Consider the following 22,748-nt stretch of genomic DNA (forward strand, 5'->3'; position numbering starts at 1 on the left):
GTCTGAAACTCACTGATTTGGAGGCATGTGGGATCCGGGAGTGGTGGTTGGCACGAATGAGAAGGTTGGTGGTGTTTCTCCTCATCAAGTTCCCCCGTGACTTCCACGTACCCTGGAGTAATGATTTTTAGTTCTTTTTGAATCTAAGAAGTAAGAATGAGGCCATCAGTGCAACTGGGGTCTTAATAAACTCCCAGCCATCATTTAAAAACTCTCATCAGTCACATTTGTAGTTATTTACACAGACAAGCAGCTTTTTTGTGAATTAAGTGGCTTGGAATAGATAATTTTAATAGTATAGACATAGCCCAAGAATTATTGTCACATGAGGAAAAGCTTAGCAGCAATCAGCATATTGATCTTGCATAAACCGCTATAATATTCTGATGAATTGTAAAATACTTGACACATTTTTAATTGTTTTTCTAGTATTATTTATAATTTTGGATTTTAGTCAGCAACTGATGAAGCCCTGTTTTAGACACCATGGGGAGATAGAAGGAAAATAGGCCAGGTCCCTGCCCTCACATTTGAGTCATGCTGAGTGCAGAATGAAGAACGTGACATTTTAGGTTTTTTTCCTTTGTACTTGATTTCACCACCTGAGCTTTCTTTTTTATATTGTGTAATTTTTAATTTTAATTTACTGACTTGTACAAAAGCATATTCACGACTGAAAATTCAATAATTTAAGGTTCTGTGCTTTCTTTCAAATTATTATTAGGTTGCAAGCCTGGAGAAAGATAAAGAAGAACTACTTAATCAACTGATTAAGGTTGATCCCCCAGGAGAAAGCAAACGAACGGAGCTACTTGCTCGAGAGAATGTCCATTTGTGTCAGAAATTAAAAGGTTTAGAGGCTGAAGTAGCAGAATTAAGGGCTGAAAAAGAGAATTCTGGTGCTCAGGTAGAAAATGCCCAAAGAATTCAGGTGCGGCAGTTGGCTGAGATGCAGGCTACAGTCAGATCCCTGGAGGTAAGATTTTAATTGCTTCCCAGTAGAGTATGGCATGCTTTTTTAAAAGTGCAATTGACAAGCCTTTGATTTTTAGACCATAAATGTATGCTCACCAATCTAATGCTGACGTATTTGAGAGTCCCAAGAGTATATATATTCTTTTTGTAAAGAAGAAAGCTATTGATTCATAAGCAGTAGCTATGCTGCCATATTTACAAAGGGATTATTTATTCTTTGGGAGAATGAATTAACCCTTGAAGTGCCAGAAAGTAGAATATGCCAAATTTTCAAAATTTGAGCTCTGAGGATTAAAGTCCTCTCAAACCAGAAAAAACAGTTTCTTCCTAGATAGTTATTTCCTTTCATGGGATTCAGGATATTAAAATTATAAATCTTGTTTAAATAAAAATACCATACTTTTATATCTTATGATAGTTTCTTGCTGGAGTAATACAATTCAACTTGGTGCTAATGTATATAAGCCTTTAGTGAAATATTTCCCTGAGTTCATTAGAGAAAGATAAGAGCTGGGAGAGGTAGGCTGGTACTCCTAGAGGTATTCTCTGAAAATTCTTGTTTTCCATTGTTGGAGAGGAAAACCTTTTTCTTTATCCTCCTAGGTTCACAGGTTGGAAGTTGTGAATTAAACTGACAAAAGACAGATTAACAAGAGAAAAAATATTTATTTGTGTTTGTGTACAGGAGTTCACAGAAAAATGTGGCTACAAGTGGTAGTTAGAATTTGGGGCTTACATACCACCTTAATAGAGAAAGGAGAGGGGGAGAAAGGGCACTTACAGGAACACAAATGACTTTTAGGAAAGATAAATGGGCCTTTAGGAAAATATATGGGAGATATGACAGTTTTGTGACAATGTGTAGGTGATTTCTTATCCTGGTACTGATTTCTTCCTTAATAGGAGTCAGTCTTCCCTGGCTATGAAACCCCAGGGGAGGGGATTTATAATTCTTTTTGGAGGCTCTGCTTTTTGGCAGCTAAGAGAAGTTCAGGGAAAAACCTTTTCCTGTGTCTATTGAATCAAATGCCTTCAGCTCAAAATAATTTTTATGCCACTGTGGCATATTCTGCATCCCTTAACCATCTTGTTTAGGTGTGCTTATTTTTCCTAGTTCTTAGTGTCTAACACGTAACAGATATACCAGTTTAATTGTTTTGATTTATTTTGAGCAATCCAGAGAGAGAGAAAGAAAGAGTGTGTGTGTGTGTGTGTGTGTTAGAATAGTTGTGAAATGATTAGAGTTGTAGGGAAATTAGTGGGCACCTAGCAAAATAATGATTTTTTTTTTTTTTAGCCAACAGACTGGGTACAGGGAGCACATTGATATGTTTTGAAGCATAGAAGTCACCTTTTTATTTTTGGATGAAGCCTCTGACAGTATTTACTGGTTTCCTGAAGTAAAGTTGTATCATTGGACCTTAGACATGAGGCAGTTCAGAATGGTACTGTTATGTTGCTACCCTCCCATCCTTAATGTATTAATAGTGACAGAATAAGTGGGATGAATGCAGTTGAATATAGCATATGATCCCAATGCAAAGCTTTTCATTGAGGTCATTTAGAGTGATGATTTTCAGGACAGGTTGAATGATTACAAAAGGTGGGAGGTTCCTTTGTGACATTTTCAAAATAGCTTGTAGTTAATTTTATCATTTGTCAGATGAAATGAAAAGAAGCATTCCTTTCTTTGATTTTTTTGGCTGTCATTGTGCCCAAAGAGTATCATTTTGTATGTGAGGAAAATAGCTTTTTTCTGAATTATTTGTTGAATATATTCTTAATCATATTTAAGATATATAGGAAATGAGATCTTATAAAACTGTACTTATTCTGAAATGTCAAACATTTTAATTTTAACTATTTTGAGTAGAAATTTATTTTTAAAAAGCATTTAGTTTTCACTTTCTAATGAAAGAGTACTATGAGTGTTACCAACCAGAAATTTTCTCGACAATTTAAAGACTTAAGAAATCTTTGATATGTTGGGTTCAAGAGCTATTGAGCTCTTTGTTCATACTTCCAGAGTCTCCAGATTAGTTGAGGATTTTGAATTTTTAAATCTCTTGTTTTTATTTTTTAATCTGCCTTGATTTTCACATTTTTAGTTCTCACTTATTATTACAAATGAACCCTTTCTTCTACTTTCTATTATACTTTTGTATTTCTCTTATGCATTGAAACCCCCAAAAATGTTTGCTTCAAATTGTGTCAACAATAAGAGTAAATAGGTATCAAGTGAGTGCATTAGGTACTCTTTCATGAGAGACGTGTATATGTTTTGTTTTGTTGGTGGCTGTTGATATGTCGTTTGTCCAGAGACTGTTGCATATTTCTTGGAGCAAATATCTTTCGTCTGAATTCTACCAGTTACTTTGAGAAAACTCTTGTTGCTTTGGTACATGTTAATATTGTTGAGGTTTTGAATAATTTGGGGTAGTATGATTATACATATATTTAAAATAGTGCTTATTTTATTTTTATATAATTATAAAAATTATGAATAAAAAATTTTTTTTAATACAAGGCTGAAAAGCAGTCAGCTAAACTACAGGCTGAACGCTTGGAAAAAGAGCTACAATCAAGCAGTGAACAAAATACTGTTCTAATCAGTAAATTGCATAAAGCTGAGCGGGAAATAAATACGTTGACCAGTAAAGTAAGTCATTTTAATGTTTCTACTTCATTCTTTAGAATGCTTGATATTGCATAATGACAAATTTTGTATTCAAATTGTTTACTTCTCTATATTGAAATCTTTTTTTATCCTATCATTCTGCCTTCCAAATATATATAGAAACTGAAGAGTTTTTACTGCCTTTACTGTGACTACTCTTGTCCAAGCCATGATTTCTCTAGGTTCAATTTTTACAGTAGCCTCCTAACTCTCTACCTATTCAGAGCTCTGCATGATCTGGCCTCTGCAGTCTTTCCAGAGCCATCACAGTCCATTTTCCCTCCTGTTCAGTTTGCTTCAGCCTTACTGGCCTTCTTCTCACTCTTACTTAAATCTGTCCTAGGGCCTTTGCACTTGCCTGCTGACATGGTCTTCCCTCAGATCCATATAGCTTGCTTTCTTGCCTCTTTTTTTAGAGAGGCCTTCCTTGTTTACACATATAAAATACCATCTTCCCTCTTCCTGCCTCACTGTCTGTCTTCTTTACCTGCTTTATTTTTCTTCATAGCTCTTAACAGCATTTGATATATTTATATTTGTTTATTTTTTGTCTCTTCTCTTCTCTCCCACCCCCTTTCCTTCAACCAAATAGAAGCTTTAAGAACAGGGACATTGCTTTTATTACTCCTTGTACCTCCATCTCCTGCAACAGTGCTGACACACAACAGGCACTCTATAAATACTTGTTAAATGAGTATTTTAATAACAGCAGCATGGTGTGCATTTATGTTATTTTTATGTTATTTTTTGAAAGATTATTTATTTTAGAGAGAGAGAGTGTGTGTGAGAAAGAGGAGGGGGAGGGCAGAGGGAGAGAGAGAATCTCCAGCAGACTCCCCGCTGAGCATGGAGCCCGACACAGGGCTTGATCCCAGGATCCCCAAGATCACGATCTGAGCTGAAATCCAGAGCCATCAACTTAATCGACTAAGCTACCCAAGTGCTCCTACGTTATATTTAAAAGAATATATATAATGGTGTACACATCTTTTATATACCAAGTTTTCTCAGGAACTTACAGTTTTTCCCCTTCACATGCTCTATATATAAGGAATCTGGTAACCAGAAATAGAGCAATGATAAAAGTATTCTGTAGAAAACTGTAGTGAATAACAATAACTTCTCTGGAGTCAAGACAGACTAGATTCAAATTCCATTTATTTTCCTTAGTAGCTGTGAGACCTTGAGCAATTTACTTTCTCTCTGAAAATTTTAGTGTTTTTCTTTATAAGCAGACTAATATCTACCTTATAGATTATGGCAAAATTAAATGCAATATTATGCATAAAGCACTTTGCATAAGGTCTAGTAGATAATTACCCAAATATTAGCTATTACTAATGGTAGTACTTGGGGGCATCTTCAAGATCTTGGAAATAAGTTTGGTTTCTGAATCAGTGGAATCAATTATTTTCCATCAGAGCAGAATTATGTAAAATTACCTTGAAAAACAAAATGGCTCCCAGACCAGAAGGAACTTACTGTAGCATAGTAGAAATGAACTTATCTAAAGGAGTAATGTAGTCATCATAAATTCCTTGGCCAAGGAATTACTTGAGAGGACTTAGGCAGTGTTCATGACAGAGAGAAGATAGAGTTTTAGTCAGTAGAATGTAAGTATTCTGTCCCATTGGAGAGATAATTCTTACTGTGGGAAGGAATACACCAATCTGTTGTTGTTTTTTTTTTTTAAAGATTTTATTTATTTATTTGAGAGAGAGAATGAGACAGAGCGAGCATGAGAGGGGGGTGGATCAGAGGGAGAAGCAGACTCCCTGCTGAGCAGGGAGTCCGATGCGGGACTCGATCCCGGGACTCCAGGAGCATGACCTGAGCCGAAGGCAGTCGCTTAACCAACTGAGCTACCCAGGCGCCCCAACACCAATCTGTTTTAAATGGTGAGCATGAAACTATCATTTCATTTCATTCCATTTTTCTGATTGTATGATCACCAAACAACTTTCTGTTATTTGACTTCCCATATAATTTTGTCTACAGGGAGAGAATGCACACTGGTCCTTCAGACTTAGAGTGTTCTATTCTCCATTATAGTTTTTTTCTCACAGTTCTGATTTTATAGACCAATCTTTGTAAACTTTATTAATGTGAGTGCAGCCTTAAGAGTGGTGATTTCTGTGTCAGAAAGGCCATAAGCCATAATACTATATGTATTAGATGCCACCCTTGGGAGATAGTCTACCCAGTTTTTTCCATGGCAAACACATACTCTTTTATGTTTGCAGATTCTGTCTCTAGTGACATTAAAAATTTTTGTTTGAATTTTTATACTTTACAGTTTACAAAGTGGTTTTGTAGCCAGTGTATCATTTAATTCATTAGACATGGCTGACACTAGAAAGAATAAGTGAAAATTAGGCAAGAAGGGGGTGCCTGGGTGGCTCAGTCATTAAGCGTCTGCCTTCAGCTCAGGTCATGATCCCAGGGTCCTGGGATCGAGCCCCGCATCGGGCTCCCTGCTCGGTAGGAAGCCTGCTTCTCTCTCTCCCAGTCCCCTTGCTGTGTTCCCTCTCTCGCTGTCTCTCTCTGTCAAATAAATAAATAAAATCTTTAAAAAAAGAAAAAAAAAAAGAAAATTAGGCAAGAAGATTTTTAATTGTTGAAATACTTTTATTCAAATGTCTTCTAGTCTAGCTTATAGGTTGAGACTAAGATGTATTTAGAAATTAAAAACTCATCTTGGAGGAGGTAATGAAGTACAATAGAAAAGTCCATGGACTTGGAATCAGATAAATCTGTCTTTTGATCCTGACTCATTTATCTCACTCATTACCTGTGTGACTTCTGATTTGCTTAACTTTTAAGTGGGAACAATGCCTATCTCTTACAGGATTTTTCTAAGATTAAAGATGGTATTGGGGCGCCTGGGTGGCTCAGTCGTTAAGCGTCTGCCTTCGGCTCAGGTCATGATCCCAGGGTCCTGGGATCGAGCCCCACATCGGGCTCTCTGCTCGGCCGGGAGCCTGCTTCTCCCTCTCCCACTCACCCTGCTTGTGTTCCCTCTCTAGCTGTCTCTTTCTCTCTCTGTCAAATAAATAAAATAAAAATCTTTAAAAAAAAAAAAAAAGATGGTATTGAATGCAGTAAATAGTAGCCTATGATGAAAATAAAGGCAACAGTTTTACACTGGTGTTATCCTTAAATGAGAAAATGATATACATAAAGACACTGGCCTTTGAGCCCATTGACTAGTTCCATTCCTCACTATATCAATAACTGTGTGTAGAACTTTAAGCAAGTTTCCTCATAGATGAAATGAAACATTGTTCTAGCTCGTCCCTAGCAACTCATCCAGCCTACTAGGATTGTATAAGTCCTATTGGAAAATAAATTAATAATTTAATTGCTTCCTGATTATCCTAAGTAGATTATTTATACATTCAAATGTATACATATTGAGAGAGATAAACTGAGTTCCTACAGTGATAGAGTATACAAAGAAATAGAGTATACCAAGAAGTAAATTCAGGAAGTTCTCTTATGCCTTTCTTCCAATTCTGGTATTGCTAAGAGTTACCTAATTTTAAGGGCACACTTGGTTTTTTGCATATAAATGGCATATTAAAAACCACCTTCAGCTTTAGACAAACCAAGTTTTCATTTGGAATCATGCATGTAAAAAGGTTTCATTGGAAGGATAAATTTTAAAATGATATTTCAAACATGATTGTCACAGTTTTCTTTGCAACTTGAAATTTTCATCAATATTTTGCAGCTCTAGCAAATGGTTGTTTGCAATGCAAAGGAGCACCTGGGATGTATTGTCTAAGTTATTCAAATTTGTAAATGTCATGTTTTTGAACAGAATTATGTCAGTGTGATTCGCAGTGTCTTGGATTAAAAAGTATTACCAAAGATTGCCTGAAAATGGTGACCTTAAAGATACTTAACATTCAGGTTGCCAGGGTGGCTCAGTTGTTAAGTGTCTGCCTTCCGCTCAGGTCATGATCCCAGGGTCCTGGGATCGAGCCCCGCGTCGGGTTCCCTGCTCAGTGGGAAGCCTGCTTCTCCCTTTCCCACTCCCCTGCTTGCGTTCCCTCTCTTGCTGTGTCTCTCTCTGTCAAATAAATAAATAAAATCTTTAAAAAAAAAAAAGATGCTTAACATTCAATGAGATAAATTCTAGGTACCTCAGGAAGTGTTTGATCTTTAAAACTCCAATAAAATATGCAGTTTAAGGAAATCGTCCCACTCAGATATCCTTATTAGCTACATTAATGAGGTCATACCATCTCAGACCTTTGAAAAAGATCAGAGTTTAAGTACTGTCTCTTCAGAATTTGTGTCAAGAGCTTCTTGAGTAATACATTTTACCTTTCTTGCTTACATATATTGTTTTCTTGCATGTCTGTGTATATGTGTATGTGTAATTTAACAGATTCTGAACCCTTGTGAAATGCCTAATATTGCTATTTTTTTTGTTTCTTAAACTTAGTAGCACTAGGTAGTACTTTCTGGATACTTGCTTCTGTTATGTCAAAAGCATAAAGCAAATTGGCAACATGAAGGCCAAAATGGAAAATGTATTGTGGAAAAAAAAAAAGAGAAACAGGGTACCTTGGCCCATGGAACATTTTAACATTACTCATTTTGTTTAGGAAATGATCTCTAGTTCTCCTAGGAATTTGAGGCCTGATCACAAAAAAGGTGAAGAACCAGGGATCTAGAGTCAGAAAGAAAAGTTTATTGGGACTAGTTGGGATTTGGTTCAGATTACTTATAGAAAGTGCTACTGTTTGTCATAGTTTAGTAATAAAATTCCTGTAAGTTTTTCATTTTTAATAAATCCTTTTAATGTATTTTTAGGAAGTTAACAATTACTATAAGTGCATTCATTATTTTAGGATTATAGAAATTTGGCACTATAGGAAAACTGAAACTCCTATAGGTTCATAGATGAGTAAATTCAAATGCAGCGAGGACAAACACTTTGAGCATATACCACTAGTTTAATAATAAAAGTAGGCCTGAAGTCAGACTTTACTTGTTTGACTTCCTGTCTACTGTTCTTTCAGTTTCAATAATTATATTTCAGTTGAAAAATATTTTCTCAGGTTGAAATGAATTAAGAAATAGGTTTTTTATATATTTCGTAGTTCTTGTTGAATCAAGTTTTTGCAAAATAAGATGGCTCTAATTTTCCACCTCATATTTAGAGAAGCTGCGGTGTGGTTTGTTAATTGTTATGTCATTCTTAACCTTTTACAGCTAGTATATAATAGCAGGTTATAATTTCATTTGTTATAGAAATTGGATTTTCATTGTAGTTGTATTTCTTCAAAATTTTAAAACATTTATAGTGTAAATTCTGTCTGTCCATGAAATTATAATGTAGTAGAGTCCAATCCACAGAAAGGTTAAGTTGTTAAAATAAATACAGTTTCTTAGCTGCTTTCATGTAGTTAAACATTGTTCTGTGAGACTTGCTTTCAGAAGTGTTTAAAACTGCAAAGCTGGGGTCAGCACAAGGTATTCATTTTATGTAGTGTCATTTATTTTTTTATTTTGGGGGGGGTCCTTTTTTAAATTTAAATTCAATTAATTAACATATAGTGTATTAGTTTCAGAGGTAGAGTTCAGTGATTCATCAGTTGCATAGAACACCCAGTGCTCATTCCATCACTTGCCCTCCTTCATGCCCATCACCCAGTTACCCCATACCCCCCACCTACCTCCCCTCCAGCAACCCTCAGTTTTTCTTTTTTTTTTTTTTTTTTAAGATTTTATTTATTTGCGAGAGAGAGAATGAGAAACAGAGAGCATGAGAGGGAGGAGGGTCAGAGGGAGAAGCAGACTCCCTGCTGAGCAGGGAGCCCGATGTGGGACTCTATCCCGGGATTCCAGGATCATGACCTGAGCCGAAGGCAGTCACTTAACCAACTGAGCCACCCAGGCACCCCCCTCAGTTTCTTTCCTATAGTTAAGAGTCTCTTATGGTTTTTCTCCCTCTCTGATTTCATCTTGTTTTATTCTTCCCAGGTTTGTTTGGTTTTTTTACTAACCAGAATCATGCTGTATGTATTGTTCTTTGATGTGCTTGTTGGTGATGTTCTCAGCCTTGCACACTCCTTTTATCCATTCTATATTCCACAGAAATAATGTCACTGTTTGGGTTGCTTCATTCTGCTGTTATAATTATGCCTACTTTTGTACACAAACTTGAGCACAGGGGCTGGAATTTGAGGGGAAGAGTGCCAGTTTGAGCCCTTGGCAGTCTGAGGTGAAGGCGTGTTGACTTGGCATTGAGCAGGTGACAGGCTGTGCATGCTGACTCGGGCAGGAGGGCGGCTGGACTGTGGATTTGGGACCCACAGGCCGATGGCATCATGTGTGACAGGGACATGGCTGGTTTTGCTTTTAACTTTTATTTTTCTGGGACACTCCATCTCTCCTTCTATTCTAAATGAAAGCCTTGCTGGATAGAGTATTCTTGGCTGTAGATTTTTTTCCTTTTAGCAGTTGGAATTATCATGCCGCTGTCTTCTGGCTTGCAGAGTTTCTGCTGAAAAACCCATGATAGCCGTTATGGGGTTTCCCTTGTATGTCACTGCTTTCCTTTCTCTTGCTGCTTTTAAAATTCTCTCTTTATCACTACTTTTGGCCATCTTATTTACTTTGTGTCTTGGTGCAGACCTCTTTGGATTGGTTTTGTTGGGGGCTCTCTGTGCCTCCTGGATTCTGGATTTCTTTCATTCCCCAGATTCAGGAAATTTTGAACTTTCAATTATTTCTTCAGACAGATCTTCTGCCCTCTTTTCTTGCTCTTCTCCTTCTGGGAGCCCTGTCATGCAACTGTTATGCTTGACAGTGTCGCTGAGTTCCCTGGGTCTATTCTCATTTTGCGTATTTTTTTCCCCTCTCATCTGCTCAGCTTGATTACTCTTTCTTGCAGGTGGCTGATCCGTTCTTCCTCTTGTTTGCTACTTATTCCAGGTGGTCTATTTTTATTTCCATTTACTGAGTCCAGTAGCTCTAATTGGTGCTTTTTTACGTCTCCTATCTCTTGGTGGAGGGTCTCATGAAGGTTCTGCACTCTTTTCTCAAGTCCAGTGAGTATCTTTATGAGCATTACTTTAAATTCTCTATCAGACATATTACTTATCTCCATTTCGCTTAGATCTCCTGCTCTGATTTTGTTCCACTCTTTCATTTGGGACATATTCCTCTGTCTCCTCATTCTGTCTGTTGCTGTGTCTGTTTTTCTGTGTTAGGAAAGTCAGCTGTGTCTCCCGCACTTGAAAGTAGTGGCTTTGTGAAGAAGAGGTCCTGCAGCACAGTGTCTCCTTTTCATCAGAAAATGGTGCTTCACGGGGTGTCTCCTATACGTGTGTTGCTACAAGGTGTCCTACCATTGTGGCTGGGATGTGTTTGCCTTCAGTCCGGCCTGCGATGGCTCTCTGCCTGTTGTGAGTAGAGTCTGGTGCCTGTGGTGTTAGTGAGCCGGTCTGGGGCTGCCTTGGGCTCGAGTTGAGTCAGACCAGGTGTTGGCCGGAGATGAAGTAGCACCAAACTACAGGCACTTTCCCTGTGTTGTCCCCTGAGAAGTTTTTGTTGGTGGGTGGGGCCTGCAATCAGACCATCTGCCTGCCCCCAGCGCACTGCTGGGGTCACAGTCAGACTGGCGTGTGGTTATCTTCCCCGCTCCCTGGAGCAGGACTCACTTTGGAGTGGTGCCGGCCCTTGTTTGGGCCACGCGCACACTGCCAGGCTTGTGGCACCGCTTTGATGGGATCTTGCCAAGAGCGATCGGAGGGGGTGGATCTGCTTTGCTATGGCCTTTTGTCTACGTCGGGCTGCGGGGAGTCTGTTCTGCCAGTTTTCCGGTTGTTTTCTGGGTTATTTATGCCGATGTGGGTGCTCTCCAGGTGGCCACGTGGCAAGAGGTGAGCCCAGGGTCGTCCTACTCCGCCATCTTCCCAGCAGCCTCTGTAGTGTCATTTAAAAATCTCTAAGTTTATTTGGAAGCAAAGCATGCATCTTAAATGTGGTTAGCAGTACAAAGGCAGCAGAGTACTTGCTTTTCTGTTGTTCTTTAAGTGAGGATTTTGACCAAACCCTTCCTTACATGTTTTTAAGACCTTTCATAGATGGAGTCTCTTTTGGTAAGACACTTCTGTTTCTCATCCTTCCCCTCTTTGGCTCTAGGAGCTCTTTCTCATTTGTTTCTAACTCCCATCTTCAGTTTTTATAGATTTCTGTTGCACTCAAGGATATTATCCTCTTCCCTCCTGTTCCCATCATCTTACATTTTACATATTTGGCTTGTATATATTTGTGGTTTTCTACTCTAATTTCATCGTTTTATGCATCAGTATGTCAGAGTACAGGTTTATCTAATTTTTATATCTGTATTGGTTAAATCCTCATTAGAGGATTAACTGTAGGACTAACTTTAGAAGCACCTTACCAAAAGGAAAGGAAATGGAAAATATTAGAGGGTAGTGCAGATAACTGGAGAGATTAAGCTTTTTTGTTTGCTTCTGTAACCCCAGCTCCTACAACTGTGCTAGGGCACATAATAGGTACTCAGTAAATATTTATCCAATGAATGAATACTACTCATGAACTAGAATCATTCAACTTGTCTCAGAGAAAACTAAAAATTAGTCTGTGATTGGTTAATTATATGGAAAATATTGACAATTGTCTCCATTCACTCAGGGCTTTAAAAGAATCAGGTTTGGGCAGTAAAAGTTTAAATTAGATTCATATGTTTTATGCTCATTCTTCCCACTGCCACCACACACACACACACACACACAATTCAATTGATTCTTCCTTCTTGCCCACTTGGTCAATCCTTTGCCTCTTAATTGGTGTCTTTACCTTCAGTTTCTTAATCTTAATTTGCAATTAGAGTTAATTTTCTGAAACAAAGTTGATTGTGTCCCCTTCAGTAGCTAACAGGATACGCAGCCCTTTTGTACGGCATATAAAGTTTCTTCTCTGCCAGTCTACAGATTTCCTGCCTTCCTCTGTTCTAACACATTGCTCATTGTTTCTTGCAGGCATACTGTGTGATGTTATGCCTTTATAACATTTTATGTGCTGTTCCTTATATCTAGAATGCCTTCTTGTCACCAGCACTTTTTTTTAAAGGGAGGTTTCAGGTTTTTTTCTCTGAAGATGTGTCCGTCGTTGACTATTGGATTTTAGGTACTTGCAGTTAAGCCTTTTAAGGCAAGATTAAGCCAGATGATCCCAGCCAGATATTTGTAAAGAAATAACTCAATTCTGTTAGGAAAAGGCTGTTTTCTTGGTACCAAATACTGTTCAAGGCCCTGAAGCACCTTCCCATTGGAAGGTACTTACACTGTGTACTCTGCTACCAAAACGTTTTCTCATTTCTACTGATGTTTTTGGGTAAGCAGTTAATGGCAAGAAAATGACCTATAGTAATTTCAATTTCTAATTATCAACAGGTAAAAGAACTTAAACATTCAAACAAACTAGAAATAACAGACATCAAACTGGAGGCAGCAAGAGCTAAGAGTGAGCTAGAAAGAGAAAGGAATAAGATTCAGAGTGAACTGGATGGTAATATATGATTTCCCGTGCTTTTTACTATTATTTTTACATACAAATTATTAAAATAAATCAAACTGAATTTTTATTTCCAGATTTTCAGCCTAATTGAATTTTAATTTGAGAGCACATATGGATTATTTTTATTTGTGTTGAATGTTCATTTTGTGATGTGTCTTTTTAAAAAAAATCTTATGTTTATGTCAGTTATTTGATTAATACATAAATTAAGTGAAACTTTACAAATGGGATTTCATACTTTCTGGGTTTATAGTTGTGAATCTATTTAGATCATGTGATTATTAGTCCCAGACCATTTTAAGACTTAAGAAAGTAAGGAAGATAGGTGGATCCCCAGCCCAGTTTTTGTTTTTATGTAAACAGTAGGCTAGTTATTGGGCCTATTTTTAAGCTCCAGTGTAGTCTTAGAATGTCCTTCTCATCAAGATTCCTCAGAATTATATTATTTCTGATTTTTCTTAAGAGGTGTTTAAGCTACCTTTGGCCTATAACTGTCCTCAAGTTGGTCTTTAGTTGACCTGGCCTATGTAGTTTCAGACAGAGCTTATGATGAATTACTGTTTTCATCATTAATCTCTACTTGATGTTGATTCATGAATTTCTGTAGACTTAGGGAGTAACTTTTCAAGGGACTTAAAGAGTTTATGATCTAGTTATGCGTTCTTTTTAAATTTTGTGTTAGATATGAATTTGTTTTAGTTATTTCATCTGCAAAATACTTGCCATATCAATATAAGGAAAATTTGTGAATTCATTGGATAAACTTGAAAGTTTCCAATTTATATTTCTTTTTTTTTTTTTTTAAGATTTTATTTATTTATTTGAAATAGAGCGAGAGCATGAGCTGAGAGAGGGAGAGGGAGAAGCAGGCTCCCCACTGAGCAAGGAGCCTGATGCAGGGCTTGCTTGATCCCAGGACCCTGGGATCATGACCTGACCTGAAGGCTCCCGACTTAACTGACTGAGCCACTCAAGCGCCCCTCCAATTTATATTTCCATTGGAAATATATAACACATCTGCTAGAATGATAGGTTTTGATGGGTTCTATGATTTTATTCACTCTACTTCCAGCCAGCTTTATGATGATGCTGTCTGTGGGGCTAAGGTTATAAAACCCTTTTAGAAGTGAAGTAAGTATTTATATCTCTTTGGATATCACCTGGGTTGATGTCCCCAGCTCTCAAGAGTCAAGTGAGTAAATGTATGTAGTCTTTTATTAAAGCATTTGTATATGTATGCTAAATAAAATAATGACAGAATAGTTAATTCTGAGTTTTAGTAGGTTTCATTCTTGAAAGGTTTATTAGTAATGTATAGATCTTTGAGAATACATATCCAGACTTTCTACGCTTTTTTAGTCGTCTTACGAGTTTATGGATGCTTGCTGTTAGATTTTTTCAGCTTAATAACACTGAATACAGCATATCTTTTTCCTTAAAAAAAATATTAGGATTACAGTCAGACAATGAAATTCTCAAGTCGGCTGTTGAACACCACAAAGCTCTCCTAGTAGAAAAGGATCGTGAATTAATACGTAAAGTACAAGCTGCCAAGGAAGAAGGTTATCAAAAACTTGTGGTATTACAAGATGAAAAGTAAGTACTTAATTACCTTATTTTGTGTTCAATCTCCTTGCAAATGAAAATATTTTGCTGTCATATCATCCTCATTGTAGTTCTTGTAACATAATTATCATCTGTTGTTTTAGGATAGAACTTGAGAACAGATTAGCGGATTTAGAGAAAATGAAAGTGGAACATGATGTCTGGAGGCAATCTGAAAAGGATCAGTGTGAAGAGAAATTGCGGGCTTCACAGATGGCAGAAGAGTTGGCCAGAAGGGAACTTCAGAGTATTAGGTTATATATGCATGTATATATTTTAAACTTCATTTTGAAATAATTTCAGAGGTAACAAAACATTGTAAAATTCCCACATGGTCTTCACCGAGATCTTTATAAAGATTGACATCTTACATGACCATATTACAATAGTCAAAGCTAAGATACTAACATTAATATAATCAGGAAATAAATATTAGTGTTATCAAACCTATAGACTTTATTCAAATTTTACCAGTTGTCCTACTGATACCGTTTTTCTGGTCCAAGATCCAGTCCAGAATCATACATTGCCTTTCCTTGAAGAGTGCTGACCAGTTATTTTTGTAGCTTGTCCCTCAATTTGAGTTTGTCTTAAATTCTTTATGATTAAATTCAGGTTGTATATTTTTAGCAAAAATAATACTAGAGTCAAAGTCATGTGTCCTCAGTGCATTATATTAGGAGGTATATTATTTGTCCCCTTACTGGTGATGTTCACTTTGATCATTTGGTTAAGGTGGTGTTGGCCAGATTTTTCCGGTATAAAATGACTTTTTTTCTCTTTGTGATATATAATTATCTTATGGGGAAATACTTTGAGACTATGTAAATTTTCTCATCATACTTTCTCATCATACATTCTTCCACTACTCTTAGCACCCAGTGGCCAAATCTGAGACAATTTGAGCAAAGAAATAAGTTGTAATAAAAGGTTATAATCCATAGGATAAAATAAAAATCTGTGTGTCCAGATGGTATAATGTATAATATTTAGAGAGAAGGAAAGCTCTTTTCAGGAGAATTCCAACTAATAAACGTAGAAAGAATGATGGAAATAGGAAAAGATCATTTGGCAAACACTATAGTAGAAATGATAGGCATGATGTCAAAAATTTTCAAAGGTTTTCAGCATCTCTGGAGACAATCATAATTTTTCCTCTCTTATACTGTTAATATTGTGTGTTAATGGATTTCTTAATCTTGAACCAACTTAACTTCTGGAATAATTATCTGTTTATTTTATAGAAAACAATCTATTAAAGCTCTCTGTCTCTATTGGGATCAATTTTTATAATCTGTGTTTTCATATGAAATTATTTCATCTTGGTTTTCAAATTTGTCTGCATAGAGATCTGCAGAATAGTTTTTATTTTTCAATTTGTTCTGTTTCAATGCTTACTTTCCCTGGAGCCATTTCTTATTTGTATATGTGCTTTCTTCCTCTCTTTGTTAATCTAGTCAGCTAGTGCTTTGTTGATTTTATTCTTTTTATTGTGATAAAATATACATTACAGAATTCACTATTTTAATCATTTTAAGCGTACGTTTCAGTATTTTTTAAATTAGGAATTTGATTTATGGAGTCAATTGTTTTTCTATTTCCTACCTCATTAATTTCTACTCTCTTCTTTCTGTGTTTTTCTGCCATTAAAAAGTTTTTATAGTTTTATTAGTGTTTAGCATACATAAAATAAAATTCATCCATTTAAATAATGTGCAGCTCGATGCTTTTTGGTAATTGTATAAAGTTTTGTAATCATCACCACAGTAAAAGCATAGAACAGTTCTATTACCCTAGAAGTTTCCCCATGTCTATTTGCAATTGACCTCTCCTCTGATCCCCAGCCTTAGGCACCCCCAGATTTATCCATGTTGTTGCATATATCAGTAGTTCATTCCTTTCTATTGCTGATTAATATTCCATTGAATGGATGTAACATTTGTTTATTCATTTTCCTTTTGATGGACAGATATTTGGGTTATTAGTTTGGGGCTATTATGATTAATGTTGCTATGAACATTCATGTACAAGTCTTTGGGCATACATTTTTATTTCTCTTGGTTAAATGTCTAGGAATGACATTTCTTTGTTTTTAAAGATTTTATTTATTTATTTGAGAGAGAGAATGAGAGACAGCACAAGAGGGAAGAGGGTCAGAGGGAGAAGCAGACCCCCTGCTGAGCAGGGAGCCCGATGCGGGACTCGATCCCGGGACTCCAGGATCATGACCTGAGCCGAAGGCAGTCGCTTAACCAACTGAGCCACCCAGGCGCCCTAGGAATGACATTTCTGAGTGATGACATATAGCAATACTGTTTTATAACATACATAGCAAAACTGTTTTACAAAGTAGTTATGCTGTTTTGCATTCCTGTAGCAACGTATGAGAGTTCCCCATGACAATTCCATATGATTCACACATCTTAACTGATATTTGTTATTGTCCGTCTTTTTAACTTAACTCTAGAAGATGTGGAGTAATATATCATTGTGGTCTTAATTTGATTTTCCCCAATGGCTAATGTTGGTTAGCATCTTGTAATGTGATTTTTTGAAGTATTCATCCAAATATTTTGCCCATATTTAAAATTGGGAAATTATTTTCATATTGAGTTGTAACAGCTCTTTATTTTGCAACAAGCCCCTTGTCTGTGGATTGCTTTGTTTAATTGTGTCTATTGAAAGCCAAATTTATTTTGATGTCTGTTTTATCATTTTTTTTCTAGTTTGTTTTGTGTGTGTGGGGTTTTTTTTTTAATTTTTAAAAAACTTATTTAAGTGATCTTTATGCCCCACATGGGATTTGAACTCACGACCCTGAGGTCAAGTTGCATGCTCTATGGACTGAGCCCTCCAGCCACCCCTTTTGTGTGTTCTCTTTAAAAGAAAGCTTTGCCTAATCTTGTGTTACAAAGATTTCTATTTTGTTTTCTTCTAAAAGATTAATATTTTGTTTCTTACACTTAGGTTTTATGATCCAATTCATGTTAATTTCTGTGTAGTGTGAGGTGATGGTAGACATTCATTTTTTATTTCCATATAGGTATCCTGTTGTTCCAGCATCATTTGTTGAACACTCTCTTTTCCTCTATTGAATTATTTCGGTTCCTTTGTTGAAAATCAGTTGACCATTTAAGTGTTTCTGTTTCTGGACTCCGTCCTATTGCAGTGACCTGTTTGTCCGTCTTCACATGACTATCACACTGTCTTGACCACTGTGGCCTCATAGTAAGTTTGATGCAGGTAGTGCAAGTCCTCTCCACCTTGTTCTTTCTTATAAAGATTGTTTTGGCTTTTCTAGGTCCTTTACCTTTCCACATAAATTTTAAAATCAGACTGTCACCTTTTTCAAAAAGGCTTGTTAGCGTTTTGATTGGAATTGCAATGAATCTGTATTGTAGCTCAGTTTGAGAAGAGTTGTCATCTCAACAATATTGTGCCTATCCAATCCATGAATATGGCATGTCTCTTCATTTAATTAGGTCATATTTAATTTCTGTCATCAGAGTTTTATAGTTTTCATTGAATATGTCATGCATATCTTATGTTACATTTTATTCCTCAGCATTTTTATGTGATTATAAATGGGAGTGTTTTTTTAAAAATTACACTTTCTGTTTATTGCTGGCATGTGGAAATATAGTTAGTGGACTTTTATGTAATGACCTTGAATCCTGTGACCTAACTAAAGTCATGTATTTTCTACTAACTGCTTTGTAGATTTTGAGTTTTCTAAGATCATGTTGTATACCTTATGCTTAATTTCAGTTTACTTTGTTCATTTTTTTTGGTATATTTTGAGTTGGGAGTTTAACTCAACAAGTGTTCGTTGTTTCATTTTTATTGGTAAAGTTTCTAGTATGAGATTTTTCTTATCCCTGTTTTAAGTATATTAAGTATATTCTGTAGTGTTTTAATTATCATTATCTTTTAGGATTCTCTAATTTCAATTTATATTTTCCTTTTCACCCAAGAATTAATAGATGTATTAATAGAAGGTATAGTTGTTTAGTAAGAGATGAAATTAATAGTTTGCTGGGACTGTCATAATAAAGTACCACAGTCAGGAGGGTTTAAACAATAGAAATTTATTTTCTGATAGTTCTGGACACTAGAAGTTTGAGATCTCAGGGTGGTGTCAGATTTGGTTTCTCCTGAGGTCTCTTTTGTCGTAGGCTCGTAGATGGTTACTTTCTTGCTCTGTTCCCATATGGTCTTTCCTCTGTGTGCCTGTGTCTCTAATAACTTTCCCTCTTCTTGTGAGGATACCAGTCATACGGATTAGGACTCACCCAGATAGCTTTATTTAACCTTAGGTACCTCTTTAAAGGTCCTGTCTCCAAATGCAATCCCTATCTAAAGTGCTGTGGTTGAGACTTCAACATACAAATTTTGGGGAGACATAGCTCAATCCATAACAGAAGGTTTTTGACTTTCCAGGTAGGAGGCCTTTTTGTTTTTTTATTTTGTTAATTTATAGTTTTAGTGCATTGTAATCAGAAAGTATTGTTTCTATTATTTCTATTTTATGGAATGCACTGATTTGTGTGTGTGTGTGTGTGTGTGTGTGTGTGTGTGTGTGACCTAATATATTAAGGCCAGGACTAGGGTTAAGCAACTGAGACACCCAGGGTAAAAAATTTAAGGAGACACTCTTGTATGTCAACACTGAACATGCTCTAAAGTGAGCTTTAAAGGAGCTCTAAAGTGAGTCTTTTTAAATTTTACATTTCGCTTTGCATCAGTTTTTGTTACTGCTACGTAAGCACTAGAATAGAAAGTGTTCAATTGTAGGCGTTAAGTCTATTATTATTATTAGCACGTTTCTCTCTGTGACTCCTTGCATTTCTTGTGGATTTCTTCAAAAAGATGATTGCTGTATTATTTGGCATATAGATGATTATAATAGTTACAATCTTAATTGTGAATTGTGGTTTTTAGCATTTTAAAAGTGCTTTTCTTTTATCATTTAATGTAATTTGCTTGAGTTCCACATTGATATCATTATTCCTGTTTTCTTATTGTTTCCATTTGCCTGGTATGCCTTTGTTCATCCCCTTATTTTTAGTCTTTCTGAATCATTTTGGTTTTTTTTAAATGTGTCTTGTATGTGTAGCATGTAGTTGGGTCTTGCTATGGAACCCCTTAGTGATCTTTTTATTTTAATGTATGAGTTAAGTTCATTTACATGGAGTGAGCCCATGCTCACTGCAAAGACTCTGGCAGGAGCATGAGTAGTAACTTGCTGGGATTTAGAATTATTTTCCTCTTTTTACTTAAAAATGCTTTGAAGTTTAGGCTTTTTTTGTCTTATGGAAAGAATGTGGTTTTGTGTGACTTTATTTGTTCTCTTTGCTTTTCTGTATTATTTTACAGGACATATGGATAGCACAGATTTAGACATCTGCTGTTGTCTTCAGCTACCTGGAAATCCCTATATCTGCTTTTAAGTTTCTAAAATCTTAAATGATTTCATAATTACATAGATTAAAGTTGAGAGGTTTTTTAAAATCATGTTCATTAAGGTATAGGTTATGTTTTGGGACAAGGTGTTTTTTAAATTAAAATTTAAATTATAGTTTAGTTAATGTACAGTGTTATATTAATCTCATTACTAAGGAAAAAATTACTTCAGGCAGAGATATATTATTTACTCATGTCAGGTTTTATGAATGATTAAATGTTGGCTGCTACAATTCTAGAATCACAAATCTGTAATGGATTTGGAGAGCCAATTTTGTCCTATTCTTTGCTTTTAGAGGAGTACTTTTTTTTTAACTGTTCCAGACAGGTAAAGCTTTTTTTTGTTTGTTTATTTTATTTCTCCTTGACAATATTTAGAAAGGAGAGAGATACTTTCCCCAGAAAAACCCCACTCTAAATGTTTTATCCCACTATGGTTCCACAGTTTAGCCAGTTAGGATCTTTTCTGTGAGAATTTAAGCCTGTTTCTCCTGGTTTGGCTTCTGTTGACATAGTGACAGATGTCAAGCAAACTGTTGTTACTTGGAGACAATAATGAATGTGGCCCTTGGGTTTTGTGGGGGTTTTTTTGCTATATAAAATAGCATTCATTTCTTTAGCCTTTCTTTAACAGAAATCATTTTCTGTTCCATTAGTCACTTCAATAATTTTTTTATTTCAGTTTCTCCAGATCATTTATAATGTATAATTGACCCGAACTTATTTTAAAATAAGGACCTAGTAACTAACACAAAATGTAGCAGAAGGAGTAATTTGCAAAATTTATATGACTTTTTTTTTCTAAAAAAAAAAAAATTTTATTTATTTGACAGAGCACAAGCAGGGGGAGTGGCAGGCAGAGGGAGAGGGAGAAGCAGGCTCCCCAAGGAATAGGAACCCTGAAGCAGGGCTTGATCTCAGGACCCTGGGATCATGACCTGAGCTGAAGGCAGTCGGTTAACCAACTGAACCACCCTGGCGTCCCTATATGACTTTTTAAAAAATGATCTACAATTTTGTTTTTCTCAAGGCAGGTCTGATTTTCTGATTTATAAGTCTAGCTACATAAACCAGATCTATTTTGGTCATTCATTAAAATAATCGTAATTGCAAGCTTGTCTTATTTAGAATTTATAATAGGTCAGCAAGAGACTACCTATAGAGAAAAAGGTCTTGCTTAAGGAGCTGAAAAGTCTAAGTCATATAAACCAGAAGTATTCATTTATTTACAAACAACAAATATCTGTGATAAGTAAGATTAATTACTGCTTTGGCAGATGCTTTAAATTATTAATTATATACCAGTCTCCTGTCCTCATTAAAGTGGTTTCTTCTTCACTAGACTAAATAACAAAAGTATTATTCTAACAGTATTCTGTATTTCAGGAGACTGTCCCACCCCACAATGAGTTTATAAAATTCATAGTTACCTGTAAATTAAAAACATGGAAAAATTATTTAAAATTTTAAAATATTTTTAAAAGGATTTTATTTATTTTTAAAGATTTTGTTTATTTGAGAGAGAACATGAGAGAGAGAGAGAGAAAGAGAAAGCACAAGCAGCAGGGAGGGCAGAGGCAGAAGGAGAAACAGGCTCTCCGATGCCGGGCTCTATCCCAGGCCCCTGGGATCACGACCCGAGCCGAAGGCAGATGCTTAATCAATTGAGCCACCCAGGCATCCCTTGAAAAGGATTTTAAATAAGAAAATATTTATTCAACTTTTGGTTATGACAGTAACACAACTCCAACTAAGTTAAGTGAAAAAAGGGTCTTTATTAGCAGACATAAATTGTGGAAAGAACAGGGATTGTGCTGGTCTCATGGACACCTGAATCTAGAAACATTCTTCCCTCCTTTCATCTCACTCCTCTCTTCTAACTCTTATGTCTGTTTCTCTCTTACTGCTTTCTCTGTGAAGCCAAGACTTTATTTTTGAGATCAAAGAAGATAGGATTCTTACTTGATGATGTAAGTCAGAAAAATCTAGAAAAGAAGTTGGGCCTGGTTCACATGCCCATTCCTGGGTCCATCACTATGGCTAGGGGGATAGGGGCACTCTGATTCAGCCTAGGTTTATGCCTATTTCAGAGTGGTGGGGGGTGGGGGAAGTATATTTTGTTATCAGAAGTGAGGAGGAGCTTTGTTGGGGAAATAGCAGCAATTACCAGCTCAAGGAAAGGGAACTTGATCATTTAAGTTAATCCTGTAGTGAATCCCTTATTTTTTGCATTGCTTAAAGCCAGAGCTCTTATTTTCCATTTGTGGCTTTGTGATTTTTTCAGAAACATTGAAAAAAAGTATTTGCTACTTAATATATCTCCTTTCTATTTATATTTCATCTTTAGATGAATTATCTGTTGTGTATCATCTTAGTGGAGAGGAAGGGACTTATACTTGGCCAGTTGGGCAAGTTCTGTTCCAGAATTTGAACTGCAAAGTAAGTGATAGAAGAATATGTGGCA

General features: G+C 36.1%; 1 protein-coding gene across 7 annotated transcripts in view; it reads left to right on the forward strand.

Moving 5' to 3' along the window:
* The window catches only part of CEP83 (centrosomal protein 83), a 148,523-nt gene that overhangs the window by 80,794 nt on the left and 44,981 nt on the right, over positions 1–22,748 (forward strand). For all 7 annotated transcript variants that reach the window (XM_045872848.3, XM_064590784.1, XM_054506883.2 and 4 more), the window contains 5 exons: positions 725–976; positions 3,503–3,634; positions 13,093–13,207; positions 14,668–14,812; positions 14,926–15,075. In XM_045872848.3, the coding sequence (XP_045728804.1) occupies positions 725–976; positions 3,503–3,634; positions 13,093–13,207; positions 14,668–14,812; positions 14,926–15,075 (794 nt within the window). The remainder of the gene's footprint in view (positions 1–724; positions 977–3,502; positions 3,635–13,092; positions 13,208–14,667; positions 14,813–14,925; positions 15,076–22,748) is intronic.

The sequence above is a fragment of the Mirounga angustirostris genome, unplaced genomic scaffold (assembly GCF_029215605.1).
Source record: "Mirounga angustirostris isolate CCGP_5_RB_7025 unplaced genomic scaffold, mMirAng1.0.hap1 SCAF_5, whole genome shotgun sequence".
Classification (NCBI taxonomy): domain Eukaryota; kingdom Metazoa; phylum Chordata; class Mammalia; order Carnivora; family Phocidae; genus Mirounga; species Mirounga angustirostris.